The 16,759-nt window shown below is 33.7% G+C and overlaps 1 protein-coding gene across 1 annotated transcript; it reads right to left on the reverse strand.

Moving 5' to 3' along the window:
* Positions 1-11: 11 nt before the first annotated feature.
* LOC111089263 lies at positions 12-11,369 on the reverse strand (the record flags this gene model as incomplete). Its single annotated transcript, XM_022401444.1, has 5 exons — positions 11,255-11,369; positions 6,926-7,051; positions 2,422-2,705; positions 859-1,069; positions 12-452 (listed from the first exon to the last, which is right to left on the reverse strand). Coding segments are annotated over exons 1-5 (1,141 nt in total), but the record flags the coding sequence as incomplete, so codon positions are not given.
* Positions 11,370-16,759: the final 5,390 nt, after the last annotated feature.

Below are 16,759 nucleotides of genomic sequence, written 5' to 3' on the forward strand. Positions count from 1 at the left end.
TGGAGTGCTACTTGAAGATATTGTTGATCCTTCACTAGACAAAGAATGGTGACCTGCAGTTTCCTGAGATGTTGGTTCAAATGTACTTCCACTATCAATTTTGGAAGAAAGTGGTATGTCTGTAGTCGTGGAGGAATTTATCTGAATAGTCGCTGAAACAGATGTCACATAATCTGCACTTGAAGTAGGAAAATCAGTTATTTGTTTAGATGTAATATCTGATGATGTGTCTGTATATATATCGGATGCGGTTTCTTCTTTTAATGTTGTGGAAGACGTAGAATTAGTCATGCGAGATGATTCTGCAGTAAACATTGTTTTATGAAAGGAAGATTGAGATGAAATCTCAGTCTTTGGGTGAGATGAAGATGTCTTCTCAGAATATGTAGATGCCATTATATCAGTACTACTTGGAGATAGTGTTGAAGCTTCACTAGATAAGGAGTAGTGATCTGTAATGAAGTTAGATGACTTATTTATCCATGGGGTTGTGAAACTGAATGATTTGACCTTCATTTTTTGTAAAGGGCACTTTCAATTTAGTTGCATAACGTTTGTTTTGTCTTTTTACAAGCTTGTTATTAATCTCTCTTGTACTTGAATGTTTTACCGCTAGAGTGATATTTGATGAATTGCTTGTTTTTTCTTTTGTTGCAAAGAATTTTAGAGTTTCATTTTTCAGTTGTTTTTTATTGAATACCAGTGATATATACTTTTCTTTGTTTTTTTTTATAGGTTCCATAACATTGATTCTCGAATTTAATTTTTTGAGTAGTTTGATCGTAGTTTTTCTTTCTATGTGGTTCGATGGTTTTAAAAATCTATAGGATTTTTGTCTTTTATATTCTCTGAGATTACGACTTCTTTTATAATTTGCACTGTCTAGTGGTATTGAATTCAATTTTCTCTTGCTAGTTTTTAATATTTCTTCTTTATGTGCTTTGTCTTTAATTTCTTCTTTTTGACTCTTACGCAGTGTTCCCGATGCATTTAAGTGATCGATAACCTGAATTCTAGATACTGCCAGGACCGATCTTTGATTGTTCGAGACTGTCCCGTGCAGTAATACCTTGAAAAAGACAAAAAAAAAGACCCATTATGCACTAGGAGATTTAAGATAATATTGATAAAGAATGACATAATCACTTTCTAATATTTTATCATAAGTACATACTAATCTTTTTATAACATTTACAGTAAATGCTCGCCTTTTGCGAAAGGGTTATGAGGCCAAAGTGATCGCAATGGTCTAACAAATTAACTTAGTATTCCGAAAATTGTTTAATATCTAAGTCTAAGTTCAAGGGAAGTTCAGTTCAATCTACACTTTTGTCAACGTGTGTTATTAGGTTAACCCTCCCTTGAACGTAGACTTCGAAATAAAAAAAATATTCGGGATACTAAATTTATTTATTATATCTGCTATTGTGCGGCTATATAATGTTAAGAACTGAATAGTGGCCAATGGCACTTTTCCTTCACTTCGCTTATTCGGTGTACAGGTTTTTCTCATAGTGACTACAAAGCACTTTCACACCAACAGTTTGTTTGAATTGCAATGGTTCTCCACGTAATGAAATTTAACATCGCTTAAGCTCGTAAGTGAACTGTTTCAAAGGTTCATGGAACTGGTTTAATTTTTGTTGGTTAATTAGAAACTAGTTCTTGTTTATTTTTAGAGGTAATGCTTAGTTTGATGTGAGAGCTCTAATGGAAACCAAGGAGATCCCTACTAAAGGATCCCTAATATCCCTAATGTTTCATTTCAGAATAGTCAGACACTTGTTTTGAAGTATCTTCACAGTATTTCCAGATCTTTACATTGTGCACTAAGTTTCAAAATAATTACCATCATTATATTTATGATTATATTTCCCATAATATGACTATTTAGTGGTTTACTGTTTAAACTATAACCTAAGTTTATTAATACAACAATGTGTATCTATAAATCTGCTTTATTTAAATAGTAGAGTTATTTAAATGTTTATGTTTGACCAGCCTATGTCATAACTGACGTTTTCAACCATAGATCTAGCCAATGTCTACTTAATTTTAGTCATTTGCCTACCTAGTTTCATCTTAGCAAATAATATACATATAAATTAATGATTCGGGCGGTTGTAAGTTGTATATAGATATTGAAGCTTTCCCTTCAAACGAAACATAAATACGAAATGTAATATGCATACAACACTATATGCATACAAATACATACATTGTATTTCAAGCAATAAAATGAAAAATAATTAATTTACTCTTTTCTTCTTTTTTCTTTCATTAACAATGTAATTGATACTTCATTTTTCGAAAAACTTTATTTTAAGTCCTTCAATGCAACAATATTTATTATACTAAATATAGATTCTTGGCATTGTAAAAAACAGTTCTGATAATCATGTTTTTACTATTATAGTTTACCTCAAACGTTTTATTCTCTGTGTTTTGTTGAGTCACTTTAGTAAATAAGTCAATTTCAATTAGGATCCATTCCATTCCAAGCCTTATATCGGGAGTAAGGTCCGATTTTGTTGACCACAGGATTGTTTTTTGAGGACTAAGTAGTGCCACCTCAAACTCCACGTCGAATGACAACCAAACCCATAGTATCAGTGTGCCCATCGCAGTGTTCAAATTAAATGTTCCGCTTGCAAGATATCCCGTTTGATGTTTCTGTCCTCCAAGGAGCGCAATAATATGTTGACCTGTAAAACATAATGGTATAAGTATAAAAGCATTAAATGACAGGAAAGTCAAGAAATACATTATCTCTGTTTAAAACAGTGTTCAAACAACGACATCGTTGTCCCTCAGCGTATAAAATTAAACCCTGAATTTTAAAGAATAAAAAGATTGGCATCATGCAAATGACCATGCATACTCACTTGTAACTCGAGTTTCGTATTTCGAGTATTGCTAAAACACTTTTTTTATTTGCGAAAGAACTTTTGAAATAAATTCCAGTTAGTGTTTCAAAAAGGTTAATAATCATTCTTTTAATTTGTCTGTTTATAATTCGGAGCCCCCTAGTGGCACAGCGGCAGGTCAGCGGACTTACAACGCTAGAAACCGGGTTTCGATAGCCGTGGTGGGCAGAGCACAGATAGCCCATTGTGTAGCTTTGTGCATAACTACAAACAAACAAATATAATTCGGAAGAAAAATGATATCCAAAGAGATCTAAATGTTTCTTGTTTAGAAAAACAATTACTTTATTCAGCTTTATCTCTTAACCCATTTCCAAACCACTAACAATCAGAAGTTTCTTTTGAAATAAGGTATAATAATCGATTAATACATTTTAACAGTTGCATCTTAATACACGAGTCAATATGTCTTTTTTTACCATCTGTGATTTAATTCCTTTATAAATGTGGATAAAATCATTATAACTTTTATGTGTACTGTAAAACAGCTTACATCTGTTTGTTTGCAACGAAAAGTTCCGAAATTCCTGACCTTTAACCACCGGTAAATTTTCAATGGCGTTTGATAATACCCCCAGAGGTATCCTAAACCCTACTTTATTAATTTTACCATGTTTACGAATTGGACAGCCTTTTCAAGTTTCCCCTTGCTACTTACTGGCAACAAATGACGCACACGCTCGACATCCCTGTGAGGCCTGGTTGCTTATTATAAAATAAGCAGCTTAAAATAATTTTGATTTTTTTTAATCTATGAACAAATTTAAAGCGTGCTCAGTTATTACCATCTTATTCACATTTATGCTAGCTTTACATTACAGTGACAAAACACACTGTCGTTTTTTTGTATAATGCAATATCTGTAGAGCTAATTTATCAAACATATTTACCCCGTTATACATTCCACTGAGTTATGACTTGTTATCTTCCAATTATAAGATATACTTTTATGGACCATCAAAACCATATGCTAGATTTGTCTCCGTTCCTAGTAACCAATTTGAACTCAAGCCTTTGTTTTTTTCGTCAACCACGTATTATTATGGCTTGGATAGATTGTCTTCGAGAGTGGATAAATATAATGTATAGCAAGTGTGTATTTAAATGTTATAATCATTAAATATTTCTAATTCATAATTACTAAATGCATGTCCTCTCTAACGTATAGATATATCTATTTTATTACCAGTAGAGGAAGTTTGTTTGTAATTAAGCACAAAGCTACACAATGGGCTATCTGTGCTCTGCCCACCACGGGTATCGAAACCCGGATTCTAGCGTTGTAAGTCCGCAGACATACCGCTGTGCTACTGGGGGGCCAGTAGAGGAAAGATAGTTTATAAATATGTTGAGCAAGTGATTTGGAAATTTATTCAGTATGATTGCCAATAGTAAAAACACATTGGGAAAATGTATTACACAACTCTTAGAGACCATGACTCATATGTTTGATTACTTGGTTTCACAGCAAGCGTTTGAGGCTACCCTTTTCCACGATAAATGAAGATTAGATAATATATTATATTGATAATAAGTTTACATCAAAAATGAAAAGATTCCCCAATTATATAGGAAACTGATAAGGAAAGTCTAAGTGTTGTAAAATGCTTCTCAGGAAAGAGTCATATCCTGATATCTAGGACTGCATGAGTTAATACAACCGGTAAATTAATCTTGTCTAAAAGTTGTTGCCATTTTATGTGAAAAAAAACCAAAAAACTCTCAAAGAGAAGGCTTAAAATTGAGTGTTAGAATCGTTAGTAATTTAACGTTAAATAAAAAACAGCATCCAATAACCTTTATTTAAAAAAGGTAGGAAATATTCTTAAGGAAATAAAGAAATAAAAACTAAATAAATTAAACACTCTTAGTAGACCTATTTTTAGAAGTAACAATAAAGAAACTTGGAGTATATTTAAAAAAAAAATTGATGTACTTTCTAACATATAAAAATTCAGAATAAGAGACCACTCCCTGGAAACTACGATTTATTGAGAATAAAAGCTTTTCGCATGTTGTGGACATTGGTTTGTCTAGCAGCTTGCATGTTATATTAATTGATGAATGAAAACATAACCTTTAATAACTAACATTTAACATTGAAATGGATGATTTTATAACATATAAATTACATTTTCATGTTTAAGTTAACATACAATAAGCAAATGTAAGTATCAAATGAATAATTAAAACTAGTGATAAACTATAAGCATGTAAATTTAGGTTTAGTTTTACCTTTCTTCCAAAGTCACTTTGACTTATACGTGTAATTTCCAACAATGTTTCGCTCAGTAATATCTATGACATATTATATGAATTAGAAACAACTCATGTGCTTTATTTAGTAGGACGAAAGGCTTTCTCTGGTTTATATTTATTGAACCTAGTAGTAAGGAACATAAAAACATAGAGCATGGAAATATCGAAAAAAATGAAATTTTCAGTAGTTGAATTACGTACTGAACTCCATTCAGATAATTAGAGCTAATGATTTAAATATTTATGCCAATTTAACGTAAATCAAATGTGTCTAAACTGAACATTAACTAATAAAATCGAACAACTTGGTAAATTTTCAACAATTTTTAAACTATAGACGATTTATAATACAACGAAAGTACTTTCCCTTTATCAGTCATTTAGATTTAGAAAGTTTTTAAAGAATAAGGTGGACATATTAACTGTCAATTGAAATTTCAGAATAAAAAATTAAATTGTCTCTGCTAATTGAATGGCTACACAAAACGCCATCTGCGCCTAGCCATCTCTAATTTTGAACTGAGAAACTAGATGGAAGCTAGCTCACCTAACGCCAGCTCTTGGGTTACTCGTGTTTCAACGAAAAATGTGTTTGACCTTTTTAATGCACCCACGGAAACGGTACACCAACCATGAACCCGTAGAACTACAATCCAGCAAAAATAACCACTGTACCAGGCTCTGTCTCGTTAACTTGTACTTTAAACATAGGAAATCATAGTATTGTTTACTTAAATATAAAAACGAACTAAACACCAACTTACTCTGTATGCATGTTTTGTGAAGTTAAAATAAAAAGAGAAACATTAAGCCGTAGTTATACGTTTATGTAATATTCAGGTAAAAAGTCCAAAGTATAGGATAATCTAATCATTTTCATAACACTATCCACTGTAAGTATATGAATATAGGTTAAATTAACGATTAATACGACTGTAAACTTATTAAGGATTTATTATGGTTCATTGTTCAGTATCGATAAAGCTAAATTATAATTAAATAGACTAGAAGATTCTAAGAATATGAAAACCTTTGTATAATAATGAGGAACTGGTTAATAAATGTTTAGTGAATATAACAACATAGACACGAATTATATTGGAAGTGAAACAACAAAGGCTGAGTTCGTTATATTACAACGATTTAGGAGCATCACAACGTCGTTACGGTCCATGTCGCCACGTCCTGTTGTGCAATATCTGGTGGTTATGTAACTTGAAAATAGCCCTGCAACGTAGTTTCCATTAAAAAGGCTTTGTCGTAAAACTGTCATGGTCAAAACACACAATTGCTCCCTGCGTGCTTTTCATAATCTAGTGTACGAGAACACTGTTTTCCAGTGCCCATTTCAACAATTCGATCACAACCAAATCCGTAAGCGCTGCATCTAGCGACTTGACAGGTATTTCTTCGTATAAGATAGCACGAATACCCATTTCACTCTCCAGCTTCTTGGGGTATATTTTGGTGGAATGGATATGTCGTGGAAGCATCTTGTGTTCGCTTCTAGACGAAGATCCTTCTTGATCATGTTGCATACTATTACCTGGGGCACATGGACGGCATTGGCCACTGACCTTTGTGTTCGTGGATTCTCACCTGTTGCCAGATACTGCACTTTGCTTACAATGACTGGTTACAGATCTCTTTCCTTTGAAATGGGTTTATTATAGAAAGCATTCAAGGTCGCATCTATAAAAGGAACATGATTTATAAATGTAACATTTCTATATTATTACCTTTTGGTGGTGGAACGTTGGTAATAACAGAATAATCCACAAATTCCCAGTTGCTATAATTTCTCCAATTACACAAATTTTGATCAAAGTCACAAGAGATACGAGAAACGTCTGTGTGAATTTGGCCTGAAATGTGAAAAGGCATAATATTACAGAATATCAAGTTAAGCAAGAAAACGACAACTAAAAGTGTAGACTTTTCAATACAAGCACATATGTACGTTTATGTCCACATAAATAGATTGACTACTGTATGTTATTATTAACGTATTTTATTCGTACTATTTCAGTTTGTAAAAGTTTGTAAATATAAAGACTTTTATATATGTAATGTAAGTTAAGTGTGTATATATATATTGTGCACATTTTGTGTGTCAGATTGGTAAAGTGTATGCTGTATTGTAGTCTGTCAGAATAGGCCACCACAACAACGAAGTGCACCTGGTCTAAGTAGCTATGCGCCCACAGCTGAAAGTATGAAGTGTGTTAAGCATGAAATTGCATCTTAAGCCTTTTGAAGTGATATTAAAAACAAGTAAAAGTACCCGTCCCCAGTGACTGGAAAAATTATGTTAAAGTATGTGTATTTGTCTACCAGATGTTTTGGACCACTGAATAGAGAAGTAAGTTTCTTGTCAAGAACTGTTGTGAAACTGCTCCCGACTAAGAAAACATAGCATTAATCTATCAATTTAAATTATTTCATTGACTTTAAAATGTTAATTGTGTTGTGCTCTTGATTTCACTCAGAACCAAAGCTCTAAACTACTTAATTGTTAAGCATTTCAGTCATGTTAAGAACTGCTCAGTAATAACATACTCTAAATCTACATTTTTATTATTTAAGTTACGTCATGTTTTGAAATATGAATGGTAGTGTGATTAATTTCTAACATTTTAGTGTAGAATATCCTGCTTGCGAAATAAAATTTGGCATCAACATTATTCATGCCTGTTCTCCCGTAATTTCAAAAGTGAATGTTGAGCTTTGCCTGCGTGCGCAGCTTTTTAAACTCAACGCGGGAAGCGGCCGCTGTAAACGAGAGACAGACGAACGCTCGGAGAGACACCACAGTTCGCAGTATATATAAGATACTGCTTATTTTTTCATTTGTGACAAATGCCCGTATGTTTTATTATCTCCACATTCTGACAATTTGTCTCTGTTTCAATATCACAGATTTGACCTTTAATTCGTTATTTTTGATAAAGAAATATTATATAGCGGTATTTCTTAAATCATAAATTTTCTTCCAAGCCTCTTGTCTTAGAATTATACCTCGTTCTTGTAACACTGAAGTTGTTCTTTATCACATATCATCATGGGTGTTATTTGCTTACACTCCATCACAACGACGTTTATTAACGCATATGTATCATTTTATACACAGAATATATATATATATTTATGTGTGTGTGTGTGTGTGTGTGTATGATATACACCTTGTATACACTCAACAAATAGCTTGATATAATCTCAGAATAGAATATGAGCTTTAGTTTCCAGGTTATATAAAGAGAGTTAGAAGGCTTAGCTTGGTTGTTGCCCCCCAGTGGCACAACGGTATATCTACGGACTTATAACGCTAGAATCCGGGTTTCGATACCCGTGGTGGGCAGAGCCCAGATAGTCCATTATGTAGCTTTGTGCTTAACTACAAACAAACAAGTTTGGCTGTTCGTCAGAAACATTTTACTTGTTAGAAAACTTAGCTTGGCTGTTCGTCAAAAATGTTTTACTTGTTAGAAGGCTTAGCTTGGTTGTTGGTCAGAAATGTTTTACTTATTAGAAGGCTTAGCTTGGCTGTTGGTCAGAAATGTTTTACTTGTTAGAAGGCTTAGCTTGGCTGTTGGTCAGAAATGTTTTACTTGTTAGAAGGCTTAACTTGGCTGTTCGTCAGAAATAATTTGCTTATTGATTTTATTGTTGCATTTATCATGGATAATTGTAAGAAAAACGTTCGGTGGACATTCTGAATCTTTGCTGCAATACCGTTTGAGATTCAAGGTGGTTTAATTATTAGTTTGATTGTTACTGTTAACAAAACTGCCTTTAACCATACGTGCATATGAACTAATTTAATTGATAAACTATTAATTGTTTAACTTATTACGATAACAACCAACCCAGCGGCAGTGACGTAACTACAAAAAGTGGGCTTCCCCCACCGCATAAAAAGTAATCGGATCCCATACATTTATTTCCTTATAATTGTAGTTAAGATTCTGGCTGATTCGAGCCCCTTTTAGGCTTGCCCACCCTTAATTGTGGGGGCATACTTACGTCAATGACAGAGGAATGCGTTTAATATGTCTTGAAACCGTACTTACTGGATCAGTGATGTATTTTAAATTGTGAAATGTCTTAAATAAAACGTTCAGTTAGAAGAAACTGTACATTTGTTTCTTAAATACAGGAATTACTTCTAGAAAAAAATGTGGCGACATTACTATCCCTCTGCTCTTATAGTTTTCTAGGCAGAACGAATACATTTTGAAAATGAGTGAATGAAATCAAATGACTTTACTCACGGAATATATTTGGAAAGGTATGACTGTTATTTTAGTAGAGTTCATGACTTTTTAAACACAATATATTAGCTGCATTTTAGTCCAAAAGAGAAAGAGTGAATTGGCTATACGTTAATCAAACCATTTATTAGAAACTTCCCGAACAGGAGAAATACGCCGACAAAAAAGAAGGATAAAAACGGTACAACTTGTTAAGTATTGTCAAAAGTCACTTCACCGGTTACAAAGACATGCAAAGTTCGAGAATAAAAATTTAAACATCGACGCATTACTTAAATGTAATGCCAAGATAGGTAAAGCGGCAGTATTTTAATTGCCTTAACTTTGACAGTCTCCTATTTACAGAAATATTGATTTATCTTGAGTAAGGTTATATGTTACCTTCGTAACTTAAGTACAGTCCTAACATTGTATCATAGAGAACAAGAATATTGCAAGATAATGGTTACAACGAGGGCTGTTTGCGACATAGTGATTAGCGTACCGAGATGCGGATCGAAAGATCCAAGGCTTAATCTGGGATATGCTCCTGCGCACATTCGCAATTTCAGCTTTTGTGGCATTATTGCTGATAGAGCCAATCCAGATATTTTGTTAGAAGTAATCATTTAGGCATTAGGCGCTGCTCTGACTGGATTTCTTCCCTTTGGTCAACAGTGCTAAATTAGGGATAGTTAAACCTGAACCTTTTAGTCTTTGACGTGGCCAATTAAGCAATTGTGGGGCCTGCGGAAGGATACTTACGTCAATGCCGCCCAGCGTACTTAGTGGATCAGTGATGTATTTTAAATTGTGAAAGGTTTTAAATAAAACACTTAGTTAGAAGAAACTGTACATTTGTTTCTTAAATACAGGAATTACTTCTAGAAAAAAAAAATGTGGTGACATTACTAGCCCTCTAATCTCAAAGTTATCTAGGTAGAACGAATACATTTTGAAAATCTTACAGGCCTTATTTTAGGTTTAGATAAGATATTTCAGAAATTGAGTATTTTACTTCTTAGCACATTATAACGAAATTTATATACAAACAAAATACACCCTGTATCCTTTTTGTCGGATTGTCATAAGGTAAGGGATTACAAAGGAAACTCCAATGTAACGCAATCGTGTTTACGTATGCTTAAAGAGATGCATTAATCATCACCTTCCACAACAGTCACCTAATTATATATAAGGCCAATTTCACATGTTGTGATATAATTACCAAGAATTTGAAATCATTAATTCTGATAACGTATACTTAACGTCAACAGAAACCTGTCTGGAAAATTCTCTCTAAAATTTAATATCAAAATATAACAGCCAAAATGTAATTACTTGCTGTGATTTAAGTATTCTAGTCTTTAAAAAATAATAACTTACTTTTAGAAAGACACAAACTTGTAAATCTAGTGATCACGAATTCTAAACAAAAATGACAAAAAAAAACATTTTGTTATTATTGATTTTGTACTGTAAGCTAGGTTTGCATTCTTTTTGTTGCTATAGGAAACTTAGACTTATGGATGTCTTCTCTCAACAAAACAGAAAAAAAAACTTGCTCTATAACCCATTGAATTGCAACACGTCCAGATTTAATGTGGCTTTTTAGTAATCTTATAGGACAGTGATAACCTCGCAATATATACATATCTATAAAATTTTAACGTATTTGTTTACTTTACAATGAATTCACTAAGTTAATCTAAAATACGTTAAAAATACATTTTAGTTAGAATACAACAAATCAATATGAATTATGTTAAAAGACTTAAATAAGCAGTTGTAACATCTTTAATGTCACATTTGTCTTACCATGTTCTTCCTGAATAAAGCCATTCAATGAAACAAAGGTTATTACGAGAGCTACAGTGACTATAGTCGAAAAAGCCATTTTGTTTCTTTTCCAATTTTAGTTACGTTATTTAAAGCTATATTATTTGTAAATAAAGATAACTCTGTACGTATGATTATCTGTAAAAACTTCTCTCCAGACACAATCAAGTAATTTCCTTCTCTGTAACACTGCATGTGAAGGGTATTAAAGCAAGGCTCGATATGATACACAAATTATTTTTGTTTCGTCAGATTTAAAATTTCTACACCCAATAAATTGTTCATTAATCAGATTTAGAAGGCGCCGCTTTATCAGCAACCTTGAGTTGAGCACCCAATAGGGCGAAACCAGTGTAGGAAGGTATATTAAACTGACTGAGGTTATCATATTTTTATCATCTGAGGTTTAGATAAGGCATTTCAGGAATTGAGTATTTTACTTCTTATTTAAACTTGATATTTGTTATTGAAATTCAAAAAATAAAGTGTAAAGCAGCGACTTTTTAATAAACTATAAAAATAGGAGAAAAAAAAGAAAATTACATGTTAAAAATCTTCTAAACTCCTATATCTTTAGGAGTTGGCTTCTGCGAATGTTTTCAAAAATTTCATTTATACCATAAATCGTATAGCAACTTGAACAATTCAACATTTTAAGTAAGTTTGTTTGTTTGTGGTTAAGCACAAAACTACACAATGAGATAAAAAATCATAAATAATATTCAACGTTAAACTGGTACACAATTAAAAACATTTTATGTAGGCCTATCTATGGCCTTCACAAAGTTTACGACTCTACATGTTTCGACGTTACAACGTCATCCTCAGGATACTTTATACACAAGTGCCAAAATACTATAATTACACAATGGGATATTTGTGTTGAGCCCACCACAGGTATCAAAACCTCGTTTTTAGCTTTAGACATTCGCACTGGGGGAAAAAAGATAGTGTACTTGTTTGAGTTTGTTGTTTTTAGAGAAAAGCCACATTGGACCATCAGCTGTGTCCACTGCAAGAAATCGAACTCGGATTTTAGAGTTGGAAGTCTGTTGACTTACCGCTGTTCCACAAGGGTACGACGTCATTAAAACTGAGATTTGCGATTTTTCAGATGTGGTAGTTTAGTTACTTTAACCTCTGTACAGTTTTAAGTAAGAATGCGGTGTAATGATACAAGCAGGGCGTAGCAAAATTATGCATCCAAAAAAACGTAACCAAAGCCTATTAATGGAAAGGCACCGAAATTCTGCGTAGTTGTGGCGAATTGAATCAAGATTCTCGTCTCAAGATGACAATTCTAAACCATTAAGTCTTAACTGGAACATTTTGCAAGCGTGTATCTAAAGCTAAAACAAAGTTTAGAAGACCAGTACATTGCCTTGGAAGAGGTATTGGTAGAGGGAGGTAACACCACTGATGCATCTGAGACTGACCACAGAGTAGTACACGAGGACGTTATTTCGGGCAAAAATTTTCAGAGGTACAAATGGTGTTTAACGTGTACTCTTTAATTGTTAGAGAAATACTCGCTACAATCAAAAGCAAATAACTTATATATATATATATAGTGTATCGCTTTCTTCTGGCACTTTCCATCACTCAAGTTCACTGTGAGAGATGTTTCTCAGAGCTAATGACAATAAAAACATGACTACTGAGGGGGCTGTTGCCATACGAGCATCTCGAAGCTCCCATGCTTATAGGTACTAAAACAAGCATACCAGCTGAGATACCAAACAGTCAGATCATAGATATGTTATTAAAATCATCTGATGCACTCAAACAGCTTTTGGTGTGTTAAATTCAAATTTTCAGTTACTGTTAATGCACACACACATTGGACACTTTCAAGTATTATTTAATGTATGTGTTATGCACATACAAATCGGGAACATACTAATATATAAATTATATACACGTATTTTCTTTTTTATGCACATCATATCTCTGTGTGGAATTATACTTTTACACGTGAGTTTCGTATACCACTGAACATGTCTATATCATAAGTGTTTACTATTTTGAATTAAGAGTTAGGGGTTGTCTTAAAAATAAACGTAAAAATATTATGGCAAAAGTTTCATTTATTGTCTGCAAGTTATGGGTTTTTCACTCGTAGTGTGATAATATGTACGTAAAATATGCAGTGCAATTTCACATACTTCTCACAAATTATTAGGTCACCAATGGAGTGCCCTTAATAAGCCTTTGCCAGCGCCCCGAAAGGGTACCCAGTACGGCATTGCTTATTGTCTAAAGTTTGAAAGTGTTATACATATTGTACTCTACAGTACTCGTGGCTATAAGCATATTAAGGTGTAATTTTGTGTGTGCTAACTCGATAATGTTAAATATGACTATGCCACATTTGGAGCCTTTGTTTCCATCCATTTTGTTTTATGACTATTTATTTTTGTAACAAGTTATGTTGACTCATCCTTGCACTAAAATATATATAAAATAACAAGTTTGACATTTGAACAAATTGTTCAAGACAATTTCGATACCCATTGTCGTATATTTGGTGATATCTTGTTCCGTCCTTCTTCCTACAAATAAACTACGTTAATACGTTTTTTTCATATATTTTCTTATTTCATATCCTTATTCAGTACCTCTGTAAGCAGGGCGTTTGGCTTCTTAAAATGCTTCATGTCGTTCTTAAATCATATTACCAGATTTCTAGGCCCGGCATGGCCAGGTGGTTAGGACACTCCACTCGCAATCTGCGGGTCGCGGGTACGAATCCCCGTCACACCGAAACAGGCTCACCCGGTCTCCGAACAAGGACACCAGTCCTACTCCCGGATACTCACCTTCAACAGAATTTGGAGGTGTGAGAAATACCATACGAAACAAAAAAAAAAAAAAACAGATTTCTAAACCACATTATCCCTATCAGGACACACTTACAGCGGTACTGATCTATTGGAAGATCAAAGAAAAAAACATTTATTGTTAAATAGTTTAAAGTTATAACATCACTTGTCTGTCTATCTACTTATCTATCTATCTGTTCATGCACCCGCCTGTCTGTTTATTTATCTATCTATTTGATTTGTTCATGCATCCACCTGTCTGTCCATCTACTTATCTATCTGTTCATCCATCCGCTTGTTTGTCCATCTACTTATCTGTCTATTTATTTATCTTTCCATGAAGTACATTTATGTAGATCGTCGAATATATCTTTTTCTGGTTTGTTAAAGTTTTGAAAGCAACAAATGATAGTTGCTATGGAAACAACTTTAGTACTTTAATAATGAGGTTTCTAAGTAACTTTCAATAATGTATTTATAAAGTTAACTATGTTTATTTGTTTCACAGGCCTCCACTTTAGAAATTTTTATTACTATAAAAGATAACTTTTAAAAGCCGAATGTGTTAAAAACATATACAGTTAACGTGACTTTCTAATTCTTCGCCAGTCTTAGGCACTTAAATCGCAATTTTTAAATGTTTATACTGCATATATAAATGACGTTCCAGAAAAAAAGAAAAAACACTCCTGCAGTTAACGTGATTTTTATCTCAAAGTTTAGGAACTTTATTACTTTACTATAATCCTGGCATGGCCTGGTGATTAGGGCGATCAACTCGCAATCTGAGAGTCGCGGGTTCGAATCGCTCTCACGCCGAACATGCTCCTCCTCTCAGTCGTAGGGGCGTTATAATGCCCGAGTCAGTTCAATGATAATGGTGGGTCCATAAATAACTACAGAGACTTGAGTACGTTAGATTGAAACGATTTTGAAGTTTCATCACGTCGGCTCCATGTAAGGCTGTCATGTCCAGAGCACACAAATCCTTCCTGTGTGCTTTCTATAACCCATCTAGTATAGGAGGATAACAGTTTCCCAGCCCCTGTTCCAACAGCTCAATCGTACAGAAATCCTCTGGCTATATCGGTATATCTTTGTATGGAATATCATAAATATCCGTTTAATTTTCCAGTTGTTTCTAGTATGTGAACTTTGAATGGCAGGTATGCCTGGAAGCCTTATTTTGGAGAACCATACCCTGTTGGTCCTGTTTCCATACAAAGCTTATACTACTCTGTAGTGCAGAGGGTCAAGAACATTGGTCTAATACAAAGCAGATGTCATGTTGACATTGGTTTCTACTCTTCTGATCCCTAGCTTATTCCTGACGTAGTATTCTATCTGTATATATACATATATATAAAACTTTTTCGAAATGTCAAGTTCCACTTTTGGAATTTTTATTCTCCCATTAACTAGTAGAAAATGGCACGAAACTTGTTACCTTTATGAAGGTACGCATATGTTTCGTCGAGCGTTATCACGTACTGCTATTTTATCCTGGCTATGTTCCATTTGTACAGTTGGCGTTCTTCACCTGCATATTTCGTGGAAGCAACATGTTTAGATGTGACCTGTGTCACTTTTACTGACAAAGATTCTTTTTGATTGCGTTGCCTATGGTTGTCTAGGACGCGTGAACGGCTTTTTCCATTGAGGTTTGTATTAGTAGATTTTCAGTTGCTTAAAGACGCCGCAACTTGTTTACCACGCTGGGATACAACTTGTTGCAGATCTCTTTCTGGGTGGTTCTAGTGCAACAAACTGATCTGTATTCCTTTATTTTCCAATACCATTAAGTACAAGGGATATTCACGTCTTGGAAATTTTAAATCCACCATATGAACACATCTTTATGATCTGAGTGTGTGACTATTTCATATTACAAAAGGCTGTTACATGTCCTTCCCCAAAGTGATCAAGCTGAAGGATAAAATGGGTATTCATTCTTTTCCATATGAAGGCATACCAGTCAAATCGCCAGATCCAGCACCTGTGGATTTCTTTGCAGTCAGAATGTTGAAATGGGCGCTGGGAAGCTGTTGTCACCATAAACTAGATGTATTAAAGAAATCATTCAGGAAGCAGCGGTATACTTTTAACATGACACCCTTACGACAGAGCTTTTTTTTTTTGTTGGAAACTACGCCTCAGGGTTATTATCAAGATGCATGGACATCAGATATAGCATAAATGAACATGGCAACATAGGCTGTAATGATCTAAAAACAACATAATCACCCTCTTGTTATAAACCCAGCTGATGAGTTATTGGGTAAACAAAGGATTGAGATGAAATGTTATTAACACAAATCTTTGATGCGAAATACGTAAAGTACTAATTAAGAAGAATGTGATAAAGGTAAACAATCATCATCCATAATCTAATTAACTCAGTCTCTGTAATAAACTTCGCTAAGCCAGATGTGGAGTTCATCAATCACCAAAAGAACTGTTGAACTACAATAATACACTATTTGTTTGAGTGAATATATATTTATTTACATCCGTAAAAGCGTTTAAGTTTTAAAATTTGATTTATAGTTATTATAATTTTATTCAAGAGTATATGGTTTTGACATTTACAGTTCACATTCATTTAGAATTTCGCCCCCCAGTGGCACAGCGGTATGTCTGCGGACTTACAACGCTAGAATCC

This window comes from Limulus polyphemus, unplaced genomic scaffold (genome assembly GCF_000517525.1).
Source record: "Limulus polyphemus unplaced genomic scaffold, Limulus_polyphemus-2.1.2 Scaffold116, whole genome shotgun sequence".
NCBI lineage: Eukaryota > Metazoa > Arthropoda > Merostomata > Xiphosura > Limulidae > Limulus > Limulus polyphemus.